This window comes from Nicotiana sylvestris, chromosome 8 (genome assembly GCF_000393655.2).
Source record: "Nicotiana sylvestris chromosome 8, ASM39365v2, whole genome shotgun sequence".
NCBI lineage: Eukaryota > Viridiplantae > Streptophyta > Magnoliopsida > Solanales > Solanaceae > Nicotiana > Nicotiana sylvestris.
In genome coordinates, this window is record NC_091064.1 from 121,976,863 (window position 1) to 122,003,361 (window position 26,499).

The 26,499-nt window shown below is 41.0% G+C and overlaps 1 protein-coding gene across 3 annotated transcripts; it reads right to left on the reverse strand.

The window, feature by feature from the left end:
• Positions 1-1,665: 1,665 nt before the first annotated feature.
• On the reverse strand, positions 1,666-11,095 carry LOC104220615 (inactive poly [ADP-ribose] polymerase RCD1-like). 3 transcript variants are annotated; one of them, XM_009771513.2, is made up of 8 exons: positions 10,813-11,087; positions 9,487-9,604; positions 7,912-9,155; positions 7,182-7,423; positions 5,859-5,956; positions 4,591-4,767; positions 4,411-4,501; positions 1,666-1,982 (listed from the first exon to the last, which is right to left on the reverse strand). In XM_009771513.2, the coding sequence occupies exons 3-8, from the start codon at positions 9,030-9,032 to the stop codon at positions 1,933-1,935; spliced, it is 1,779 nt and encodes a 592-aa protein (XP_009769815.1). In that variant the 5' UTR covers positions 9,033-9,155; positions 9,487-9,604; positions 10,813-11,087; the 3' UTR covers positions 1,666-1,932. The 3 variants fall into 3 exon arrangements, with proteins under 3 accessions (XP_009769815.1, XP_009769817.1, XP_009769814.1); XM_009771512.2 differs by having other exon boundaries at positions 1,727-1,982; positions 4,406-4,501; positions 10,813-11,084; XM_009771515.2 differs by lacking the exons at positions 4,411-4,501; positions 4,591-4,767 and having other exon boundaries at positions 10,813-11,095.
• Between the last annotated feature and the right edge of the window lie 15,404 nt (positions 11,096-26,499).

The following is a 26,499-nucleotide window of genomic DNA, read 5'->3' on the forward strand; positions in this document are numbered from 1 at the left end:
AGGGAACAACAACAACAACAACGACGACCCAGTATAATCCCACAAGTGGGGTCTGGGGAGGGTAATATGTACGCAGACCTTACCCTACCTCGAAGGGTAGAGAGGCTGTTTCCAGGAGACCCTCGGCTCAAAAAAAGCAATAGGAGATGATATATTAGTACCATAAAAATGCGTAATAAAAATAACAACAATATATAAGAGATATGAAATATGAAATACAGGATACGAAATACGAAATACGAAATACGAAAATAAATGGCTGGTATAGTACAACTAGAAGGTAAAGCCCTGCATCAATAGACGACCAATGACATTCCTAGTCTAACTCCTAACTGGATAGTCTCCCTCTATTGTGCTGTAGAAATATTCACACTCTCCCCTAACCTACAACCTTAATGCTCGACCTCCATAATTCCCTATCAAGGGCCATGTCCTCAGTAATCCTAAGTCGCGCCATGTCCTGTCTGATCACCTCTCCCCAATACTTCTTAGGTCTTCCTCTACCTCTCCGCGTGCCCACTACAGCCAGTCGCTCACACCTCCTCACCGGTGCATCAGTGCTCCTCCTCTGAATGTGCCCGAACCATCTGAGTCTTACTTCCCGCATCTTGTCCTCCATGGGGGCCACACCCACCTTCTCTCGAATATCTTCATTCCTAATCTTATCCATCCTTGTATGCCCGCACATCCACCTCAACATCCTCATCTCTGCTACTTTCATCTTCTGGATGTGTGAGTTCTTTACCGGCCAACATTCAGTTCCATATAACATGGCAGGCCTAACCACTGCTCTATAAAACTTTCCTCCATCAAATTTTCCATCCATTACTAACTGCCTTCTTCTCTTAAATGTACTTTATCTTTCTTGCTTTCCTTCTTTCTTTCTTTCTTTTTTTTTTTTTTTTTGAAAAATCCGCACAAGCTTTATTAAAGAACAAAAACTGACTTGACAACACTAGACCAGCGAAAATGGCCCTCCCTTATCCGGATTTTCTAACATGCCATCTTGAAATGTGGCATGAGATCAGTTTCTTCCACTTGTTCCGGTTTAGACCAAGTCCAGTGATTTTTCTTGGTTAGACTCCTCATCAGGAAGGGATTTCTGGAAATATCAAGTATAATATCATCGTCGAGTTATCAATAAAGAACAATGAAAAGTGCAAAAAGGATTAAATAAAAAAAGAAAACATAAGCTATTTCCGGAAGTAGGGAACTAGTGATAGCCGTCGAAGGAAAAGACTCATTATTCCGTTGCAAGTACTGAAATATCTTTTCCAGAAGATGAATCCAACAGCAAGACGTTGAACCTTAAAAAGAAATGTACACGTGGAAATTTAGTACTTCTAATTGTGGCCTAAGTCGGAACTCAAAAGCAAATCGTCACTTTCGCTGTTGAGTGCTTGGACAAAGAACAGCCAAAGCGAGTGGCTATGTTGGAAACAACAGTGTCTTCAGCTAATCTGATACATATATAGCATCCGAGAAAGCTAGCCATCATAAATTAAAACTTAAGAAAAAGATAAAATGCATGTGAGAGAAGGCGGTATTTAGAAATGGAAGACGGAGGGATGTTTTTGGTTTAGCTTTGGAAAACTTAAAGGATGTTTCATGCTTAGTGAAAGATTATGAGGATGTAATGTAAGTTTAGTGATACAAGGATAGATATTGGTCAAATGCCAAACATCAATTATTGCCATCACAGATAGGAGAGAATGAAAGTCGCATATAGAAGAAGAAAAGGCGCAAGTTCTGACACCACTGCTTATAGTCACAAAAGAGTCGAAGAAATTCAACGAAATTCAACCTACATTAACTACCAACAAAAGAAAAGAAAAAAACTAGAGCGAAGAAGTAACTACGCTGCATGATTGTTGAAGGTAGAGCTGTTGACCACCAAGCAGCAAACCACCCTTCTGGTACCAGCCTCAAAAATTAAGCTCCCCGCTTGGCACACTTGAAGAGCACACTGATGCGGGAGACGGCTGCAACACAAGGATAGGTTTTTCAGACCTAAAAACACCATTTCTGTACAATTTCATTCAGTAGCCTGCAGCTACGAACTGCATATCCATATATTTACCAACAGTATCTTACACAAATCCCACCACATGAAAGAAGCCAAAAGAGACAACAGAGAAGACAGCAAAAAAGATAAAACTAAAAAATATAAATTAATACAACATTTTCATCAAGAATATATTAATAATAACATGCCGAGAACAAAATAAACCCAGGCCTCATCACCTCACCATCAGTAAAAAGATGAAAATTGCAGCAAATCTAAGTGATTGAAGGTTCCATGTGCGACTGATCTTCCTTCAGAAGATGCTTTTAATGAAGAGGTTCGTGGATTCGGGACCTCACACATTTCACCCATACCTCTGAGAAATTCAAATTTAAGATTTGGTTGTAAAATGTAAAACACATTTTCTCTCTCCTCGAGTATAATAAAAATATGCAGCCCTCCCCTAGGTCAATAAATGGTATACTTTGAGCCAAAATTGTACCCACCCCCTCAATTAATTTTTATGAATCCTGCTAAGATCTAACCTTGTTTTCGTGGTACACTAAAAACAGATCTACTCTATTCTTGAGTCAAAAACTGATATAATGAATGCATGGAAAAGATGGAATGAAGCGTTTTAGAGACCTTAACATGCAAGCATTCCCTACAAAATCCAGGATAGAGAAACAAATGTGCCAACCTTGAATTTTTTTCATTTGTCGGTGTAACTAAAGATATGCCTTACCCTTTTAGTGGGCCTTAAGCAGCGGATATCCAGATTAGTCAAGCCTAGAGAGGGTACCGAACACTTGGTGGGAAACAAAATATAAAACAGAAAAATACTTACTTTACATATTGACTTGTATCACCTATTTTAAACAAATCTCATTAGAAAGGCAGCAGAAGACTACTAATTTTGTTTGGGGGCGCAACGCCCTCCACCTACTCTTAAACTTCTAATTTCGTTTGGTTTACACGCACATACATACATAATACATACATACACACACACATATACTCACTAGATTTGTTATTGTTGTTATGTTTTTTGTATTTTGTGTGTGTGTGGGGGGGGGGGGGTTGGTGCCACCAAAGGACTATACATTAAATTTACAAATACAAGACTACAAGAGGGGCAGTCATGTAAACTACATATAAATTCCCATATTCTCCCAGCATATGACTAAAAAAATGCATGGCCACTGCCGTCCTTTGGAATTTTCTATTACAACTTTTTGAATCAAATTTCATATCTATTATTGTCAAAGAAAAGAAACGGGAAAGACACCCCTAAGCCTAATTTATTTGAGTACTCCCATATGGCCCAGTAAGAGGAGGTGGAACCATATGGCACCTTAAAGAAAGAAACTCATTTATGAGTTTCAGGTTTCGAGAAAAAAAATCACTTTGATTTCTATGGTGCCAAGCAATAAAGTAACAGTTGGTGGAGGAAAGCAATATAATGTGGATACCTTCTTGAAAGACACAACAGGAAAGAAGTATTTTTATTTAAATGAAGGTGCAGGACAATTCTTTAGGGAGAGGAAGAGCACCACAAATTATTTCTTCCAGTAAGATATCTGGAAAAAGATGTCCAAGATAACCTCAAGTGGCTGAAACTACAAGATGTATAAATTCTACATGACCTTGCTTGTTAAGGGGAGATTAGAGTCCATCATCATTCAAAAGAAATGTTTCTTCTTCTATTACTACTGACACCAGTTGACATGCATGTCCTGCCGGATAATTCAAACAGCTTATGAGGGACAATGTAATCAAATTAAGAACGTCTATTTAACCTAGCCTAAGATTCTAACTTATTAAAGGTTTTGAAATGACCAGATTCTTACTATGGATTTAAGATAATTTCATTCATTATCGTAGAGTGGAAAAGTACTAATAACAATAAAGGATTTTTCGTAGTCCGCTTGCTGCATCCCTGCCGATCAAAAAAACACAAAGGAATTTCATAATGCCTTCAACGTAAATGCGCTCGGTACTTGAGAGCATTCCCATTAGAAGTATCACATCACTATCAAAGATTCACTTCTTAGAAGAAAAAAAAGTAAAAAATAATGGACACCAATATAATAAATTTTGCCACAACAGGGGTATTTTAAAAGTTAGTACCACGACCAACATAAACAATCAGATCAGCCGTAAAGAGACAACAGCGAAGTCTCGATAGACTTTGAACTAGAGGATAGAATCTTGCACCAAAAAGGAAATACAACATAAGCAAATACACAAGCCACCTAAACTAAGAGCAACCATTGTTCCCACTTCTATTAAAACTCAAAATCAATCTACCAATTCAAGACGTGTGTTTGTCAACAAACACCCAGCCTAAGGTACCAAATTACCAACTTATATATGGATAGAAGCACATTCTTAGCATACCTTACATTGGAGATTGGTCACGGTAGACTTCAGTAACTGATCACCCACTATCAATCTCAACTTTTTAATGAAATCATTCCGAGTAATTTTCTTGCTCTAAGCAAAAAACAAAACGAGAGAAATTCAGGGAGCAGGAAGAAAGTTTTAAATGAAAATTGTTAGACACAACTGTCAGCAAAACATACCCTGAACAAGTCATAGTGTGCATGAACCAATTTCATATCTTCAGGAGCGACTTTAGCTGAAATAGCTCCAAATAACATAGAGAAAGGCATCCAGGGAGATTTGGGAGATTTATTTGTACTTATACCAACATCATGGGATTGCTGTAGGTTGTTTACAAACTGATATTGCTGACACTTCTGCTAACCGGATAAAATCGGAAATGTTAAACAAGGACATAAACTTATTCACAAGGTTAGGCTAAAACACAAGGAAATTCACATGCTTTCCAAATGTTGCACGTGAACAATAAAATTCTTTAAAGAACGAACAAAATCGAGCAAAAAAGAGAACTTCACCACAAAAAAAATTCCAACACTAGAATAATGGGCAGAGGCTAAGATTAGAAAATATCTTTGGATTCAGTCATTCATTAAGAGTTAAGCAGTTCAAATATAAAACACGGCAACATTGCCTTGCCACCTAATAGTTTCTATACGTAGATGTGCTCTCTAAAGCAATTGCATCAGCAATTTTATTAACATGTGTCCACGTCAATGTATGTCACAAGCCAAAAGAAAGAGATTTATCACCCAGTTCGCTTCCTATTTTTTCAAGATATCTTCATACCAGATGCTCCTTTAGCTAAAACTTGAGAACACTCCTTCACTGGAAACTACAAATCGTTTATTAATCCAGACCTAGGAAACAACTTAAAGAGGGAACAGGAAACTAGATCATTCTCTTTCTTCCTATAGTAAGATAACCGTAAGCGAGGAGATCAAGTGCAACCATGCTTGATATTCAACCATTTCAGTTCTCTTAATGATCAAAATTTTAGAATCCATATATTCTCTGAGAAGCTAACTTTAGTCCATTCAAGTTGGCAAGGTTTGACTGTCTAATTCATATTCATAATATATACGCAACAATCTGCGCTGCAGGAAAACTTGTCAAACCTCATATTGCAACTTCTTGTGCGAACCCGAGGCAGAGAAATGCAATCTCAAGTTAAAGCTCAATTTCTGAAGAGGAGAGCACATAAGGAATCCACTGGACGCTATCAACTTGTACCAACAGAAGCACTTTGTGTTGCTCCACATTGGTGTAGTAAGGGAAATAGGACTCGTAGTAGCTACTTTTCCCTCCAAATAATCTCTTTTCACCTTATATTATTAGCAAAGACTAATAGGAAAGATAATTTATCAGTTCTCTTTCTCTGTTTTTCTGCTATAGGGATGGGGTGAAGTGCGGTGGGGTGGGGTGAGGGGTAAGTCAAATGAAGGATTACCATTTCTGAAGGCAATTTATTCAAGTCCAACTGCTCCTCAGATCCCTGAGAAGTAACTCCAGAGACATCAAGCCTACTTTCTTCCCTTATTGGAGCTCCTGCGGAAATAAAATGCAAACTCAGAACCACTTCTGAAAATAGATTAGCTAAACAAACTCTACCAAATTAATTTGAACCTGAAAATTACTCAATCCGAACATCAACCATCAGTCAGTAGAAATAATGTCTTTGACAAGCACAATTACTGATTGGCGCATTAAAACCAACACAAGATTGTGTTATGACTACTATTTCTTTCATTTTTTCTAGGATGAATAAATCAAAAAGTATGTTGTAAAAGAAGTGTAACCTCTTCTCTTTTTACTTTAAATACCCTTAAGCGAATAGTTATGATTGCAACTTTGTGTCTTTTTGAATTATGATAAGCTGACTACTTGCGGACCCTCACCATAATGATATCAAAGTTCTACGTATTAAAGTAGTGCATCATGACACTTAAAAGATATCAAGTTTAAAGTCCTGAAGAGCCCATAAAATATCATTGACATGTATTTCAAAGCAATAAAAACTTTTTAACACCAGAATATCACGTTGTAATCATCTAATGATACAAAACAAATTAATCTTTTTTTTAAGCAATCTCCCATTAAATGTTGCATTCAGCAATTTAACATCAGAACGATGACATTCAACGCCTAAATGGTTTAGAATCTAGATCCTTCACCGGGAGACACTAGAAACTGAACAATCATATAACAAAGTTAAGAAACGTATGTCATTATCATAGTGGCTGTCTTCCTACAACCTTAAAGGTGAGAAACAACACCTGATAATCGTTAAGAAAGTTAAAAGAGTTATTTACAAATAATAAATGACGGAGTTCCACCTGATGATAATCTTTACAAGGATCCAACACCCAACTTGTGTTGAATCTTTTCTCAATGAGCAAATATCTCAAAATTCCATCTTTATCTTCTATTTTATGATAGAAAAATTAGAGACCCATAACACAATGGCCAAAGCAGTGCTATAATCCAATTTTATTATGTTATGTACTCAAGCATAGTAATTGCTATAAAGCAAGTCTTTTGAAAGAGAAATAGGTCCCAAACTAGAATTAATAGATACTTCCGAGAGATTTCACAGCTAAAACATCAACCAAAATTCTTTATTACATTGGAGGTTGAAGTACCACACAACTCAAAATAACAAAGGAAATGGGTTTCTCTTTAAGGAAAGGTGTATAATCAATACATTTTTAAATTCTATACCAATCATATTATTGTGACGTTAAAATATATGGAAAAGGAGATAAATAGACACCTTGTGCTCCTGAAGACATCTTGAAGCTCACAACATACTCCGGATATATGTGTGTATTCATATTCATATTCCAAACAGTATAATACGTAGGATTCTCCAAATCATCAACACCACTATCATATTTCCCATCGCTCGGATGAGATTGCTTAGAACCGAAATGCAAAAGTTCTTCATTGCCCAAAATGACACGACAAAGAACCATGTAACGAACGCCATTTTCGTCAACATCACAACTAGCGGCACTGATAGAGACAAAGAAAAAAAAAAGCAATTGATGCTTAAGTTATATTGTCCTGAAAGATAAAAATTGCTGAAGTTAGATTGTCCTGAAAGATATCAGTGAATAAAGGACCATTTTTCTTTCTTCTTCTGAGTTGGGGGATTTGGTGTTTTTTTTTTTGTGGGATTTCGGCGGGGGGTTTTGGTGGGTTGGGGGGGGGGTGTTCTGTTATTAGATATCCAGCGATGATACTATACACCAAATAAGTTTTTGAAAACAGCATTGTTATCTTTAAGTTGCAAGGCTCTTCTTTTCCGTTTTTATTTCCTCAAAGTACAGCAGTCATACAAGCACAGTAAAACAATTTGGAACTATATAATCACAAAGTTTAATGACCTCCATTAAGCTACAGCATGATTTTAAAACCACTCTAAGATCATGATATTGTAACTCCAAACAATAATGAAATCATCAATAAAAATGACATTGTACTACAAAGTATTATCCAACCTTTTAGAGGCACGATCCTGTGCAATGAGGTGCACTCCTACTCCAAGATTAGTCTTCAGTCTAGATGCCCCATGCATAAGGCCATAGTTCATAATTGTACATACTACCTCTTTGGAAGCAGCAAGCCAAGCATACCGAACATTGGAATTTCCACGATAATTTTGGGTTATCTCGACCAGCTTCTCAAACAATTCCAAGCGATTTCTCAAATATTTACTTGAACATTGACTAACTTTGACTATATCCACTTTATGGATGCCATTTATTCCCTTAACAAACATATTTTTAACAGATTCTGCATCCACCAAATTTAGTGCATCTTCTAATTTAGGAGACAGAATTTCCTGATTCTGTTGATTGTCTACAACTATTTCCATTTTTGCATCAGAAATTTTATCATCAGCAAATTCTTGATTATCTTTAAGAGGATCGACTTTAGTCCTTTTATAACTGACATTTGACTCCTCCACACATTCTTCCAAATTGCAATTATTTGGTCCATGAAAGTCTATTTCAAGATGCAACTTAATTTTAGTTGCCCTATCCGGCTCAGGAGTACTGAAATATTCAGTTCTTTGTGACTGGATGTCAAAGTTGTCATGCATTTTACAACAGACGAGACATAACTCAGGGAAGAAACAGCCACCTGCTTCGTCTATCCAGGCGATAGGTTTCTCTAAACCAGTTATCAGATCTACCTGAATCATATACAGAATATCAAGGATTACATGAAAGCCACCACAGTTCACCTCAATCACAGCCTTCTTTGCACGGAAGTCTTCTTTAACTAAACAAACAATATCTAGAGGGAAATCATTCCATTCACCATTTTGATGAAACAAAACACGTTGTGGTAGTCCACTTTTCATGAAATTTGAGTAGTTCTTAAGTATCGATGTCTTAAGATGTGATCCGCAATTAGACTCACAGTCTACAGTCCTTTTTCTCTTCCCAAGCTTGTTATAGAAAGAGTTACAGTTTGGTTGAAATAATAGCTCCTCAAGCTTCTCACTGCGGGCTTCAACTATACTTGCCACACACTGAGATGCCACTTCGCTTTTTGAGTCGTCTGCAGCAGTCCTACAGCCATTATCTAACACTTTAACCCAGCTTGACTCCATTTATCTACAGGCAACTACTATTTACAAATTTTTTACAGAAAGACTATATCCTAGACTAGTATCGCGCAAGTCTGTCATAACAAATTTTGGAGAAGCCACCTTAAGGAGAACGAAATGCAAAACCTGGCAGGAAAAACAAAAGCAATTAGGGAGTCATTCCATTAAAAATAGAAAAGAGACATCTCTTCATATGAACTGCACGACACTCACCATAATGGAACATAATGTAGTTCATAAACTACGTAGATCAAGTAATCTGACACCAACTGAATAACAGAAAATCCGAACTCTAGCAATAGATTCACTCCTTTTTGCAGAAATAGAAGTAATTTCCACTGTAATGCTAATGCACATAACTCAAGTACCTTATTTATTTACTTCCCGCAAGTGAAATACCAGTAAATTATTAATTCTAATAATGCATTTGGAATATAGCTAACTTTGAGAAACCTACCATATTCTGCAATAAGTGGCCATCTCGGCAGAGGCTTGTTGTCTCCATAATGCTGGTATGTCAAGTCAACGAATTTTCCTTTGCACCTAAACTTAGAAGCTACTCTAATTCACCTCCGCTGAAAACATAACTTCGTCAATATTAAAGATTAAAAAAATACAAAAATAAATGCTGAACTAAAATTTCCAGATATTATAAAGCAATAAATAAAGTAAACAGAAATAACAAAAAGGTGTATCAATATCTTTCAAACAAAAATCCAAGATAAGCATTAGCATTACTCTCAAATGTCTCATTACCACTTAAAAACTTCAGCTAATATTAGGCAGTAAACGAACAACTGGAAAATAACTACATTACCTTTTCATGGTTTTTCCTTTTTGGTTTCACCAGGCCTTATCTTGAATTGGCCTAAAATTAAGCATGCACATAGACACGAGAAATGGACCGCAACACTACACGTATAATATAAGTAACATGCTATTAAGACAACCATAACAACAACAAGGGTGTATCCCATCGGTTGGTGACACCACGATTAAGACTGTGAATGACCAAGGTTCTAATCCAAAGCCTCGACCGGACAGTTAACAGCTATTGTACTAGGTACCTATGGGATGGCCGAGCTGCGCCAACGCCTCCCCTTATTTTACATACATGTGTGTATTTACATATATATGTTTTTGCCAACCTAGTCCATGTTTTTAGTAGGTTAGCAAAGCTCTCATTTTTAAGTTCTCTAAGTAACAGTGCCAGCACATTAAAATATGGACATTTTTGCCTTTCACCCGTCCTAAATTTAGTCGAACGCTCTCTAGAAAAAGTTGTCAGCTCTTTTCATGTCACATAAAGAAGTTCCCTCATGTAACCACTTGGCTTAAATGTATAAATATAACGCTCTAGTAATAAAATGGCAAAGGTAAGTTAAAGGGCAAATTTGAGAACTTAAAAAAATGGGAACATGCCAACCTATTAAATCCATATTATACAACGGCAAATTATATCATATATGTACCAATTAAAAGTCCAGCAAAAATTCAATGAAATCATCATAAAATGCTGCACAAAATACAGCAAAAATTCAAGTCAATTCATCATAAATAATGTAGCAAGCAAAAAGTTCAAAAAATCTCATAAATTAGCAAACAAATATCGTAAAAATATTTACCACAAATTAATTTAAGAAAAGAAAAAAAAACAAGATCCAAACCGATCTACCCGGAACAAAGCAAATCGAAACATATCAGATACAGATCTAAGCAGTGAAAGAAAAAAGAAAAAAAAGAAAAAAAGAAAAATAGTCTAACCAAGTTTAACAGATTCTACCTCTCATTGATTAAACGTAGTCGTCTTTGTCGTCGTCCCGGAAGAAGTTAACGCTCCACAGATTACGGCGAAGGAAACAAAGCAGAACACAGCAGGAATTTCAACTCTTTGAATACCTAGATTTGTAGTTTGCTTGGGCGAAAAGAAAGAGAAAATAAATAAAAATATTTTGACCAAAAATGGAACGAAAGAGCGAAAGGTCGGCGACCTTACCTTGTAGCTTCGAAGATTGAAGGTACTTAGGTAAGTTGTGTTTTTCGGGTAACAACAGGTAAACGATATCGTTTAGTTCCTGAAAATATGCGGACGATGTCGTTATTATGCTTCGTCGCTTTGCGCACTGACCTTTTGTCAGAGTTTGTCGTTTATGTAGGTGAAAGGATTTTCTTTTTTCTTAAGCATCTTGTGTCCAAAATTTACATTAGTGAGTTATAGCCTCTTTGTCCAAGCTTCTCGAGAGGCCAAAAGTGCTTCTTTTTTTTAAAAAAGTATTTTTTTTCTTAATTTGAGATGTTTGATCAAGCTTTTTGGGGGAGGGAAGTGCTTTTTCGGAAGAAGCAGAAGCAGTTTCTGAGAAGTTCTCAGAACAAAGTAGCTTCTTCCCAAATGCAGAAGCAGTTTTGATTTTTCTTCTTACCTAAATACTCTTAACAAAATATAGTATATATAACCATTAAACCTAATACTTAGGATATTAATGTATAAGTATTTCTTCTTATTTTTAAGATAGTTTTCTAATATATAGTGATTTTATGGGTGAATGCTTTTATAATCGTGTTTTTATACTCTTCCTTACCCAAGCAACAATCACAAAGCAATTCGGGCAAGGGAATCAAAAAAATTACATTAGAATCCCGGCAAAGGAACAATAGTATAACAATAATATCCCGGGAAGGGAGCCAATATCATGAGCAATAACATCCCGGTAAGGGAGACAATATCATAAACCTCTTCTCTTTTCCTCAATTACTTCACAATTCAATTCTCAACTTGAGCCAATGCTTTACAACGTTCAATTACCAAGAATACTTCTATAAGCTTTATTCAACATTAGAAATTATCATATTAAGCATGGACAATACAAAACGGAGTCACATCAATCATAGTATAAGACTCACGGGCATGCTTGACACCGACGTATAGATACTCGTCACCACACCTATACGTCGTACCCAACAATTAACACATAGAAAATAAGACCAAGACTCTTATTCCCTGAAGCTAAGGTTAGACCAAACACTTACCTCAATGCCACGAACACAATCAAGTCTCAACTACCGCTTTACCCCTCGATTCTGCTTCTAATTCGCTTGTATCTAGTTACAATTTACTTAATAACATTAATAAATGCTAAATAAACCCAATTAATTGGTCGTAGATGTCGCAATTACGACAGGAGTTTCGCAATTGTGAAGCTCACAAATGCGAACCAGGCCTCGCATTTGCGAACCTGTGCATTGTTTGTTAACCTCGCAATTGCGAACAAATCGTCGCAATTGCGATAACTACCCTCCCCTGATGACTTCGCATTTGCGAAGGAAGGTTCGCAATTATGAACATGGCAGGCCTGGGCTTTCTTCGCAAATACGATCAAGCCCTCGCAATTGCCAAACCTATTAGGCTCGCAATTGTGAAGTCTGACCTCATAATTGCAACATCAGAGCCTGCAATACAACTGAACCTGCAATAGCCATTTTTCTAAGTCCAAATTCACTCTGTGGCCTATCCAAAACTCACCTGAGCCCTCGGGGCTCCAACCCAAATATGCACGCAAGTCAAAAAATATCATACAGACTTGCTGGTGCGATCAAATCATCAAAATAACATCAACAACTATGAATTAAACCTCAAATTCATGAAATCACTCAAGAACATCAAAATTTCCATTTTATCAAATAAAGGAGTTCGATTTATACTAAACGAACTCCGATTCATACTAAACGAACTTTGATTCTTACCAAGTTTCACAGATTCAACTTAACTATTATATAAGACCGGTACCAGGACCCGGAACCAAAATACGGTCTCGATACCATCGATTTCAAATATCTTTATATTTCCAAAAACTCTTATAATTTTAGTTAAACAATTTCTTTCAAGAATTCTTTTCTCGGGCTTGGGACCTCGGAATTCGAATCCGGACATATGCCCAAGTCCCAAATTTTACTACGGACCCTACGAGACTGTCAGATCACGGGTACAGGTCCATTTATCAAGAATGTTGACCAAAGTTAACTTTAATCAATTTTAAAGGCCAATTTCTTTATTTTTCTTAGATTTCACATAAAAGCTTTCCATAAATGCGCTCGGACTGCGCATGCAAATTGAGGTAAGACAAAAGGAGGTTTTTTAAGGCCTCGGAACACAAAATTTACTTCCAAAATGGGTCATCACATTCTCCACCTCTAAAACAACCGTTCGTCCTCGAACGGACATAAGAAAGGTACTTGAGTCGGAGAAAAGATGGGGATATCGGCTCCGCACATCGGACTCGGACTCCCAGGTAGCTGCCTCAGTAGGCTGACCTCTCCATTGAACACGAACAGAAGGGAATCTCTTCGATCTCAACTGACAAACCTACCGGTCTAGAATAGCTACCGGCTCCTCCTCATATGACAAGTCCTTGTCCAACGGGACAGTGCTAAAGTCTAACACGTGGGATGGATTGCAGTGATACTTCTGAAGCATGGACACATGAAACACTGGATGTACGGCTGATAAACTCGACGGCAATGCAAGTCTGTAAGCCACCTCTCCCACTCGATCAAGAATCTCAAAAGGACCAATGAATCTAGGGCTTAGCTTGCCCTTCTTTCCAAATCTCATCACGCCCTTCATAGGCAACACCCGCTCGCCGATCATGAATGCCACATCACGAACCTTACGGTCGGCATAACTCTTCTGCCTGACAGAGCGGTACGAAGCCTATCCTGAATAGTCTTAACCTTCTCCAAGGCATCCTGCACTAGATCCGTACCCAACAACCGAGCTTCTCCCAGCTCAAACCACCCAACCGGCGATCGATACCGCCTACCATATAAAGCCTCATAAGGATCCATCTGGATGCTCGATTGGTAGCTGTTGTTGTAAGCAAGTTTCGCTAAAGGCTAAAACTTATCCCACGAGCCTCCAAAGTCAATAACACAAGCTCGGAGCATATCCTCCAAAATATGAATAGTATGATCGGACTGCCCGTCCGTCTGAGGATGAAATGATGTGCTTAACTCGACCCGTGTGCCAACTCACGCTGAACCACCCTCAAGAAATGTGAGGTAAATTGCGTACCTCGGTCAGAAATGATAGACACGGGCACACAATGAAGATGAACAATCTCCAGGATATAAATCTTTACCAACCTCTCAAAAGAGTAGGAAACTGCCACAAGAATTAAATGTGCTGACTTGGTGATAACTGTGATTTTTACATGTTTTATACCCATTCTTACCTAAGCTTTGTGCATAAACTGCTATAAATTTATCCCAAAATGCTTACAAGTTGCGCTTGATTGCAGGTTTGAACGACAAGATGACAAATACCAAAGATCGGCTCAAAAAGGAGTGAAATCTGCCAAGTGTCAAAAGACAACTGAAAGGGGGAACAAAATGAACTATGCGATCCGCACTGTTTTGTCACGCGGCCACACAGGAGAGTTCAGAGGCTGGGCATTTTCAAGGTCAACCTGCGCGGTTCGCACTGTTTTGCCACGCGGCCGCGCAGGAAAGTTCAGAGGCCATGCCATTTTTAAAGTCAAGATGCGCGGTTCGCGCCCCTTTTCACGCGGTCCGCGCCCCTTTTTACGCTGTCCGCGCCTAAGAGTGTCAGAGACCCAATCATTCAAGGCAAAAACCCACGCGGCCGCACACCTAATCAGTGCGGTCCGCGTGGATGAAGTTCACGCGGCCGCGCATCACATTTGTGCGGTCCGCGTCCCCAGTGCCAGAAGCAAGATATGAAGACCCAAAACCATACGCGGCCGTGCGTCATTTGTGCGCGGTCCGCGCCAGACCCTCAGGGGTATTTTTCTCCGATTTTTCCTGTGTAGTATAAATAGAACATTTCACTTTTTAGGATGAGTTTTTGGGAGTTTTGGTTTCGTATCAAATAGCAACTGAACTCGAGATTTCATGGTTTTAGCCTATTTTGGGCAATTTCTTCTAGTATTAACATGGAATTGAGTAGATTAACATTGTATTTAATTATTATGTCAATTTCATCTACTATTTCTTCAATTTCTATTTCTATTATGGCTAGCTAAACCCATTAGCTAGGGTTGTGGCTCAACTCTAGTGTGGGTAATTAATGGATGTGATTGTTTAGTGCATGAATGATGTTGGATATTTGTTATTTGGATTAATCTTATGTTTTCATTAAGATTTGATGGTTGCAAACACTAAGTCTAGCTTAGTGAGTCTTGACTCTTCTTGAGAAAGAGAGTCTATGACCCCAAGATTAATTCCAACAAGGAATTGGGATGGACCCATGAGAATGGTAGTCCCAATTAACGGGTTAAACCTCGAGAGAGTAATTACCCAACTTGAACCATAAGTTGCTTGGGCAAATTGGCCTACCCAATTGGTCTCGAGAGAGTCAATTGGGCAAAATCACTCTCTCTACCGAGAGGTGTGAGAGTGGGTGCAAAAGTGCAACGGTTATAGCATAAGTCCCATATTCATCATTCTTGCATTAGGAATCTCTACTCGTTAGTTGACCACCTAGATGCATGCCACGCCCCTAGTGCCTTTCTCTATATTACATACAAATTAGAATCAATATCTTAGCCTAACTTAGCTTTAAATTTGTAGTTGATATATTGTAATTGATAATCAAAAGAAAACCAAAAATGTAGAAGATCAATTAAGAGCTAAAACATAGTCCTAGACCATACAAAGACTCAACTCCAAATTGAAGCTCCCTGTGGAAAATTGACCCTGATACCGCTATTGCGTAAAAGTATTAGCGCCCACTCTTCCTTAGGTTGAGTCTGATGCAATCACTTTTTGGCGCCGTTGCCGGGGAGTTTTACGGTGTTGACTATTTGTGTAGCTAGTATTGTGTTTTGCTTCTCTTTCCTTCTTATTTACTGACTTTGTTTGTGTCGATCAATCAGGTACAATGGCTCTTAATGCAAATGACCCTCTCGACAATGTGATAGCGGGGGAGGAGGTAGAGGATCTAGAACAAGATGAGGTCTTACCTCAACTCCCATGGAGAGGCCGACGTGTCAATATAAATGCAAATGAGAACAACAACATTCCAGACCCTCCTCCGGCACCGCCGAGAGTGGTTCCCAGAGTTCTACCAAATCAAGGGTACGCCAGTGCTATTGTTCCTCCCCGAATCCGGGCGGGGAACTTTCAAATCACAAATGTTATGCTGACCTTGCTCGAGCAAAGAGGTTATTTCACGGGTGCCTCCAATCAAAATGCCTACAAGCACTTGAAGGGGTTCGTGGATACATGTTGGGTAGCAAGCAGACAAACGTGTCCGAGGATGCGTTGAGATTGAGGCTTTTCCCGTTTTCTCTTCGGGGTAAAGCATTGGATTGGTTAGAAAGGCTCCCCAATCATTCTATTATAACATGGGATGAATTGGTGGACAAATTTATTGCCAAGTTCTTCTCTCCAAGTCATATGGCAGCTCTTCGGGATGAAATTCTAGCTTTCAAGCAAGAGCCAACGGAACCTTTGGATGAGATATGGGAAACATATAGAACAATGGTGAAAGAGTGCCCTAATAACGACATGACCGAAGCTATGATTCAACAAACCTTTTATCGGGGCATCAACACCACAAATCAATGCATTGTGAACCAATTGGCCGGAGGAAACTTTATGAAACTTTCTTACCAAGAGGCATGTGATGTACTTGATGAAATGGCCGACACCTCTTCGGCATGGCAAAGCCGAGCAAACGTGCCCCAAGGTGACCCCACGGTCATCCATTTGCACAAGGAATTGCACGATCATGGCCAAGCTATAGCCGAGCTTACAACAACTATGAATCAATTGGCAAAGGCGCAATTGCAACAAGTCCAAAACCCGTGCCAAGTCAACGCAATGGAAGGTGTTTCTATGTTGAAACCTCAAGGTAATTGTGAACAATATGACAACAACAATGATGGTAGTGGATATTCGAATGAAGGTTTTGATGACCAAAGTGAGGAAGTCCAATATGTCAACAACTATCAAGGGAATAGAGGTAATCAAGGGAATCAACAATGGAGACCCCAAGGTAATTGGGGCAATCAACAAGGTGGCAATTGGAATTACAACAACAATCAAGGAGGCAATTGGGGGAACAATAATTCGGGCAATCAAGGTAATTGGAATGAGAACAACAATTGGAACAACAACAATGGTGGTCAAGGTGGTTGGAACAACAATGGTGGACAAGGTAATAGGGGGCAAGGCTTTCAAAGGCCCCTAATGTATCAACAACCCAATAACCCGCCTCCCTTTCCTTCTCAAGGTCCGAGTTCGTCCGGAAGCGAGATGCTGAGAATTGAAAGCATGTTCGAGCAAATGATGAAAAAGAACCAAAATTCCGAGGCCCAATTAGCTTCGCATAACATATCTATCCGGAACTTGGAAGTGCAATTAGGCCAAATCTTTCAGTCTTTAAATACTCGCCCAAAGGGTGCTCTACCAAGTGATACGGTAGTAAACCCCAAGGGTGGGCACAATAATCATGTGATGGTAGTGACAACGCAAAGTGGAAGAGGTGGTGATGTGCATGCCTCAAGAGGAAACCAAGTTGCAGTAGATGAAGATGAGTTACGAAATGATGAGATCCCGTTGGTAGTTGAGGATGTTGTTGAACAAAGTGCAAGTGATGATGTGAGAATTGAAATTGATGAGGGTGAGGAGGAGACTCAAGAGGCCGTGAACCCGTCTAGGGAACACGTCATTGATATGCCCGAACCGGTGGTGCCAAAAGCCAAGGCACCCTTGCCTAGACCTCCTCCGCCCTATCCTCAATAGCTGGCCAAGCAAAAGGGTGACAACCAATTTAAGAAATTCATTGAAATGATGAAGAGTTTGACTATCAACGTGCCTTTGGTGGAGGCACTCGAGCAAATGTCGGGATACGCAAAGTTCATGAAAGATTTAGTTACAAAAAGAGATCAATGGAGTGTGAGACAATCAAGATGACCCATCAAGTGAGCGCAATTGTGCATTCTATGGCTCCGAAACTTGAGGATCCCGGTGCATTCACTATCCCATGTACCATTGGAAGTGCCGACTTTGCAAAAGCCCTTTGTGACTTGGGGGCAAGTATCAATTTAATGCCATATTCGGTCTTCAAGACCTTGGGAATCGGACAACCTCGTCCAACTTCTATGAGGCTTCAAATGGCGGACCGGTCAATGAAGCGGCCTTTGGGAATTATTGATGATGTCCTTGTTCGTGTTGATAAGTTCATATTGCCGGCCAATTTCATGATCTTGGATTGCGAAGTGGATTTTGAGGTACCTATCATTCTTGGAAGGCCCTTCCTAGCTACGGGGAAGGCCTTGGTTGATGTGGAAGCGGGAGAATTGACCTTCCGTGTTGGTGATGAAAAGGTGGTGTTCCACGTATGCAAATCAATGAGGCAACCAAATAGCACCGAGGTGTTCTCGTTTGTTGACATTGTCACGGCGGTGATAGTGGATGACACAAGTGCAATGGCAAATGTTGAGAACCCACTTGAGGTCGTGCTATTGAACATGGATGTTGATGATGATGCTAGAAGGATGGAGTGTGTGAACGCATTACATGGCATGGGCTTGTATTCTTATGAACCGAGAAAGTTATCTCTTGATCTTGAAAATCGCAAAACTCCACCCACCAAGCCATCTATTGAGGAGCCACCGGTGTTGGAGTTGAAACCACTTCCTCCTCACCTCAGGTATGAATTTCTTGGTCCTAATTTCACTTTGCCGGTTATTCTTTCTTCTTGCTTGACTAACGTGCAGGTTGACGCCACTTTGGCGGTTCTTCAAAAGCGCAAACGGGCGATTGGATGGACCTTGGCGGATATTCGGGGTATTAGCCCTGCGTTTTGCATGCACAAGATAATATTGGAGGAGGATGCTAGGCCGTCTCTTGAACATCAAAGGAGACTCAATGAGGCCATGCAAGAGGTGGTCAAAAAGGAAGTCATCAAGTGGCTTGACGCCGGTGTGGTGTATCCAATTTCTGACAGTTTGTGGACTTCTCCGGTACAATGTGTGCCAAAGAAGGGAGGAATGACGGTGGTGACCAATGACAACAATGAACTTATTCCGACTCGTACTGTGATGGGTTGGAGGGTATGCATGGACTACCGGAAGTTGAACAAGGTGACTAGAAAGGATCATTTCCCATTGCCGTTTTTGGACCAAATGTTTGATCGTCTTTCGGGCCGGGCTTTCTATTGTTTTCTGGATGGGTATTTAGGCTATAACCAAATTCTCATTGCCCCGGAAGACCAAGAAAAGACAACCTTCATATGTCCTTATGGCACATTCGCCTTCTCTCGAATGCCATTTGGATTATGTAATGCACCGACGACCTTCCAACGATGTATGATGGCAATCTTCACCGACATGGTGGAGGACATATTGGAGGTCTTCATGGATGATTTTAGTGTGGTTGGGGACTCATTTGGTGATTGCTTGTAAAACTTGGATCGTGTGTTGGCCCGATGCGAAGACACAAACTTGGTTCTCAGTTGGGAGAAAGGCCATTTTATGGTATAAGAAGGAATTGTGTTGGGTCACAAAATTTCAAAAAGAGGGATTGAGGTAGATAAGGCGAAAATTGAGGTTATCTCAAGGCTCCCTCCCCTACTTCTGTCAAAGGGGTGAGGAGTTTTCTTGGACACGCGGGTTTTTACCGAAGATTCATCAAAGACTTTTCTAAGGTAGTTAACCCGTTGTGTAAATTGCTAGAGAAATATGCCAAATATGTGTTCGATGAGAGATGTATGGAGGCTTTCGAGCTTCTAAAGCACAAGTTGACGTCTACCCCCATCATTACCGCACCAAATTGGAGCTTGCCCTTTGAGCTCATGTGCGATGCTAGTGATGTTGCGGTGGGGGCGGTCTTGGGCCAAAGAATCAACAAAATATTCCATCCGGTGTACTATGCAAGTAAGACAATGAATGAAGCTCAAAGAAACTACACGGTCACCGAGAAGGAATTGTTTGCCATTGTTTTTGCCATGGAGAAGTTTCGCCCATACATTATGGGGGCCAAAGTGATTATTCATACCGATCACGCCGCCCTTAGGTACTTGATGACGAAGAAAAACTCGAAAGCGAGGTTAATGAGATGGGTGCTTCTTTGGAGATTGTTGATAGAAAGGGTAGTGAAAATCAAATGGCAGACCACTTGTCTCGATTGGAGGAGGAAGGGAGGCCTTTGGATGGCCTTGAGATAAATGATGCTTTTCCGGATGAACAACTCCTCTCGGTTTCAATGCTAGACATGCCATGGTTTGCCAACATTGCAAATTATCTTGTTACCGGTGTGATTTCGTATGAGCTCTCTTCTAACCAAAGGAAGAAGCTCAAGCGGGATTGTTTGGACTACTATTGGGATGGCCGTATCTTTTCAAAATTTGCACCGATGGTGTAATTCGCCGGTGTGTTCCCGAAGAAGAGCAATTGAGTATTGTGGAAGCTTGTCACTCTTCGCCCTATGGTGGCTATCATGGTGGGGCGAGGACGGCGTCTAAAGTGTTGAGTTGTGGTTTCTATTGGCCTTCTTTGTTCAAGGATGCCGGTGACTTTGTGAAAAGATGTGATGAATGCCAACGTGCCGGAGGGATTTCAAAGAAAGATGAGATGCCCCTTAACACGATTCTAGAGGTTGACATTTTTGATGTTTGGGGGATAGACTTTATGGGACCATTCGTAAGTTCTTGTGGCAACACCTACATCTTGGTAGCAGTTGATTATGTGTCGAAATGAGTTGAGGCTATAGCTTTGCCAAATAATGAAGCTCGAAGTGTGGTGGAGTTCTTGAAAAAGAGTATCTTCACGAGGTTTGGCACTCCACATGCTATCATCAGTGATGGGGGTTCTCATTTTTGCAACCGGGCTTTTGACTATTTGCTAGCCAAGTATGGGGTAAATCACAAGGTGACCAATCCTTATCATCCTCAAGCAAGTGGTCAAGTTGAGGTGTCCAACCGTGAGATCAAGAGTATTTTGTCCAAGACTGTCAATGCAAATAGGACCGACTGGTCAAAGAAATTGGATGATGCTCTTTGGGCTTATCGTACAACTTTCAAGACTCCGATTGGTATGTCGCCGTATTGGTTGGTGTTTGGGAAGGCTTGTCATCTTCCGGTAGAATTGGAACATAAGGCTATGTGGGCCCTGAAAAAGTTGAACTTAGAATGGGATGTCGCGGCAAATCTCCGAGTTGAGCAATTGAATGAACTTGATGAATTTAGGTTTCATGCTTACTCCAGCTCGTCCTTGTATAAGGACAAGATGAAGTACCTTCACGACAAGTATGCCCGAGGGAAGGAATTCAAAGTTGGTGACATGGTTCTTCTTTTCAACTCCCGGTTGAGGTTATTTCCGGGCAACCTGAAGTCTAAGTGGACCGGCCCATTTGAAGTGGTTGGTGTAACTCCCTTTGGTGCCATTGATCTCAAAAATAAGAATGGTGAAGTTTTCCGGGTCAATGGGCATCGTGTCAAGCATTATTTAGGAAAGATTGATGACAGCCACGTGGTGGCACTCATTCATTTGAAATGACTGTGATGGTAACACGCGTCGTGCCGCGACGTTAAATCAGGTGCTTCTTGGGAGGCAACCCATGTCTTTTTCTTTTTCTTTGTTTTTCTGTTGTAGAGTAGGATTTTTGAGCTGATAATTTGTGAAGTGTTGCAGGGATAATGTTGAACCAGTGCAGGGCAAAATGTGCAAAAAAATGGTCAGTCTCTGAATATGGCCTACGCGGCCGCGCAGCAAAATAGTGCGGTCCGCGTAGGTGTGAGCAGCTGAAAGGCTAAGACCCAGAAGACCAAGCGCGGCCGCGTGACATTTCTATGCGGTCCACGCTGGAGGACCAAGAATTGCATGCTCTCTGACAAAGTCCCACGCGGCCGCGCACCAAAACAGTGCGGTCCGCGCTGGGATGGCTGAAAGTACCAAGTCTCTGACAAAGTCCCACGCGGTCGCGCACCAAAACAGTGCGGTCCGCGTGGATTGAACAACTAAAGTGAAAGATGCAAAATCTAGCACGGTCCGCGTCCATTTCTGTGCGGCCGCGTTGGTAGGTGGGTACTGGGTCCCAGGGCTTTTCTATAAATAGAGGCCTTGGGCCTCATTTTAACCTTTTCGTCAATTTTACACCTGAGCTCTAATTTTCACTGTTCATCAACATTAATTGGGCACATAGTTGAAATCTCATTAATCCCTGGTAACAACTCTCATTCATTTCAATCATAGTCTAATTTTTGTTTTGTTTAATTGCTTTCTACTAGTGTAACTTCTTACTTTCGTCTTTTTCTTCTTAGTTTAACTGTTAGATTAGATTTTTGTGTGTTTTTGTTTAAATCATGGGCATGGAATCTTGTTAAATAACTAAGTAGGGACACTTAGGACCCAAAAAGGTGAACAAAAATTGGATTTAATTGAACAAACACCCGGCTCAGTTAAATTAGCCCTACGCGGCCGCGCAACATTTGTGCGCGGTTCGCGTGACTCTGGATAAGAGATGATGAACCTCTCTGCGCGGACCGCGTATCATTTCTGTGCGGTCCACGTGAGCCCAGTGCGGCCACGGTCCAAAACAGTGCGGACCGCGTATGAAGAGTTCAGAGAGGTCAACATTTTGGCATTTCACCTGCGCGGACCGCGTACCATTTCTGTGCGGTACACGCTGAACCAACGCGGTCGCGTACCATTTCTGTGCGGACCGCGTCGGTTTGTTCAGAGAGGTATGTGTTGGTGTCAGTATACTGCGCGGACCGCGTGCCTTTGGTGCGGTCCGCGCCCCCTCTGCCTGTGTAACTGTGTCTGCACTCTTTTCCCTCAACTGAACTGTCCACTTCACCATATATGCTTCTACTAACAATGTTAGACATTTATTCCTTGCAGACAATGGCTAAAAAACGAGCGGACAAAGAAATACAACCCGGGAGAGGGGGTTCCTCCCTAGGAGGGAAAAGCAGGCGGATTGTGAAACTCACTCCTCAAACCAGGGAATTGATAAAGAAAACCCATAAGATAATCCGGGAAGCTGATAGAGCTGCATCTCATTCCACGGGGAGTGAGTATGCACCTTCACGGAGCATTACCTCGGAGTCTGCCCCCACCCACATGTCCACTTCATTTCAGCTCCGTGATTCCCCTTCCCCGGATCATGATAATGTAGCCTCCTCCAAGAAGCCGGTTAATGTCATCTCAGACTCGTCTGATGAGTCCGTAGCAAGAGAAGAAGAGCAATACTCCACATCTCCCACAGCTTCATTATCAGGGGAGAGTGGAGGATATGTTGAGGGAGGTGAGCCACAGGTCGGGGGGATTGAGCGTACTAGAAAATCGGAGGCATGGGCAGACAGGTTTGTTAGTGAGGTTGCTTTCCACAGATTCCGAGAGTGGTGGCCCAGAAGGAAACTTATTCCGGAGAGGAAGTTCATAGATGCCGATCTTGTCCCTCTCAACCCTCATGTGCAAGCACAATTCCGCACTAGGAAGGGTTGGGGCTTCTTCAAAGAACGTGTTGAAATGGCGAATGAGCATATGGTGAAGGAGTTCTACAGCAATGTTCACCATATAGTTCGAGACTCCAAAGTAACTAAAGTGAGGACAAGATAGTTGTGTTTGATGGCAAATCATTGAATGAATTCCTGGGGTTCGGAGAAGAGGATGAATCACAATATTTAGAAAAGCTAGCAATGAAAGAGGAGGTTCGTCCTTGGTTGGCTGAGCACTTGGCAGCCCCGGGTACAGTCCCAGTCTGGTTGAAAGTACAAGAAAAGATTTTTAGGAATACCCTAAACTTTGAAGCCAAAGGGTGGTTGACTTTCGTGTGTAGTCGACTTGACCCGTCTACACATGATCACTCCATTCCCCTCCCTCGTGCTGTCTTGGTAGCATCTATCATGGCGGGTTTCCCTCTGAATATGGGCAATATTATGTCGAGAGTGATTTCTACAGTTGGTAATGAGACCCAAACAAACTACCCCTTCCCAAACACACTCTCTTTGTAATTCAGAGAATTGAAAGTGAAGAAAAAGAAATATGATGTCAAGGTACCTCCGGTGTCCCCGTACTCATGGTATAGTCAGCTGGGTCCAGACAACCCGAATAGGGGCAAGAAGAATGTGGCATCCACTTCCACCGCACCTGGCCAGTCTGAGGAGCCAGCGGTTATTGAGCAGCCCAGTGAGCCTTCCACTATTCCTGCTACTGATGAGGCATTGCCCCCAGGTCCGTCGTCAGCAGCTGGTCCTTCTATTGCAGCTGACCCGGTAGTCCCTTCATCAAAGATAGCCGGTTCACCGCAAACCAGCTCACCCACTCCCTTGCCAGTTTGAACAACTGGATGTCAGCTACGACATCCAAGTTGTCCACATTGACCACTGCTGTACAGGCACAAGGAGCGCCAGTTACTGTTGAGATTCCTTCCTCCATTGAGGAGGCACTGAAGAAGATCCTGGCCAACCAGGAAAAGATGATGGCGACGCAGGATGCCTTGACTTAGGCGGTTGGGGCACATGGCAAAGCATTGGAGAAATTGGCTCGGGAGCACAAGAAGCTGAGGAAGCAGAAGGCTTCCAAGGAGTCAGTGACACAATTGAGAGTGGATGTGGACAAGCTCATGGCGGATCAGTTGCCACTTGACCTACTATTTGGGGACCCGGCTATAGAGCCAGCAACTGCACAGGTATAGGAGGAGGAGCAGAGGCCGAGGAAGAAGGGGAAACTCCCTAGCACTAAGGGAGTTGTGATTGAGGTAGCACCAGTTCAGGAGAGTCCCTCCACTGCCCCACCAGTTGATGAGCCAGTTCTTGAGCAGACACCTGTCCCAGCAACACAACAGCTGGCCAGGGACCAGTCTGAGGTCCTCGCCAGTACAGAGGACTTAGGAACCATTGACCAACACCGGGTGACGGATGAGGCTTGAGGGGCCTTTCTATATCCTTTCTTTCATTTTTGTGCTTATTTTGATAGTTAGCATTGGGGACAATGCTAGCTTTTATTCGTGGGGGTGTGGCCCTACTATTTGGATTGACTGTTGGATTACTGTATATATTCTTTTAATTTTTGCACATTCGTAGTTGTAGATGGCTTGTATATAACTATTCATTCTAGATGCTCTCAAATTCTATGTATATATTCATTCTCCCTGGTTGTATATTCTACTCCCCTTTTGTACATATTCATTCGGTTTTCATTTTGGTTTTCTATTTTTCGTTAAAATTTTTCGTTTTAGTTGCAAAGTTAGGCTCATAGCCTTTTTGTTTTGTTTTGGTGTTTGCAATAAGCCCTTGGTTTTCTTAATGCCACGGTTCTTTCCAAGGGTAGATGTTGTGCGAACCGGGTGGCTCTTCCCAATGATAGATGGCGTGACAACCTTCTTAAGGGTTTGGGCCTAGCACATTTGCCTTTGGTCCTATGGTCAAAGACATTATGTTGTGTTTAGGATGGTGAAAGTTGTGGCCTTGAGACTCTTGTGTTGACCAAACAATCATCGTGTGGTCATTTTGGACCATTGTGCGCTTGAATCATATCTAAGGTCGTTGTGGGCCCCCGACTCCGTCTTTGGCAATCCTTGTGTGTGTGTAGTGAGAATTCGAATCGTGAGCCCGAGTACCGAGCTGATGGTCTAGAACTTGCCCTGAATGTCTGTTGAGGCGAAATCATAGGTGGAACTTGACTTGAGACGTGATTATAGGCTCTCCTTGATCCAAAACGCAAAATTTGAACAATTTCCATAACCTACCAATGAAATAATCCCTAGTTCAACCCTTTGGAGCCTTAAACCTTTTTCGTTCATGAACCAAGCTACAAGCCTATACCCGTTCTTAACGAGACCCTCTCTTGGCACCCAAATCTTCCCTTGAGTAAATGACAAATGTCTAAGTTTGGGAGGGAGAGACAAGAAAGGCATCAATGTGGTAGAAAGGCGCAAAAGCAAAAGAAAAGCAAGGCGATGAAAAAGAGAAAAAGACAAAAAAGAAAGACAAAAATGAATAAGAACCAAAAAGGGAATCCAAGGACAACAAAAAAAGAAGTGAAAAAGGTGTGGAAAAGTGGTAAAAAGGAGAAAGGGTTTGAATTGCAAAAGAAAGAGTGATAATGTGTCTCTCTAACCCCTTGAAAGAAGTGAATTACTCAATTGAGTCAAGAAAGTGTGCCAAAATAAATTCAAAGAAGTGTTTAGGGGAAGATTGAACCCATTTGAACAAAAACACGTCCTACCTTTACCCAAAGCCTTCACAATGACTCCTCAAAAGCCCTATATGATCTTGAGTTGAGGGAAGCCTACATTAGTGGATACTTACATAAGGGGCAAGCATATGGTACTTAGAGCCGGACTTAGAGCCTTTTCTTTATGAGAGATGAGAGAAAAGTCCATTCACCTCGATTTGTGTGCAAATACTCTAAAAATGTGAGGTTCACTTAGGGAAAGTCGAGGATGTATGAGTTTGGATCCCACAATGACTAAAGAAATTGAGAAAGGTTCCTTGATGAAA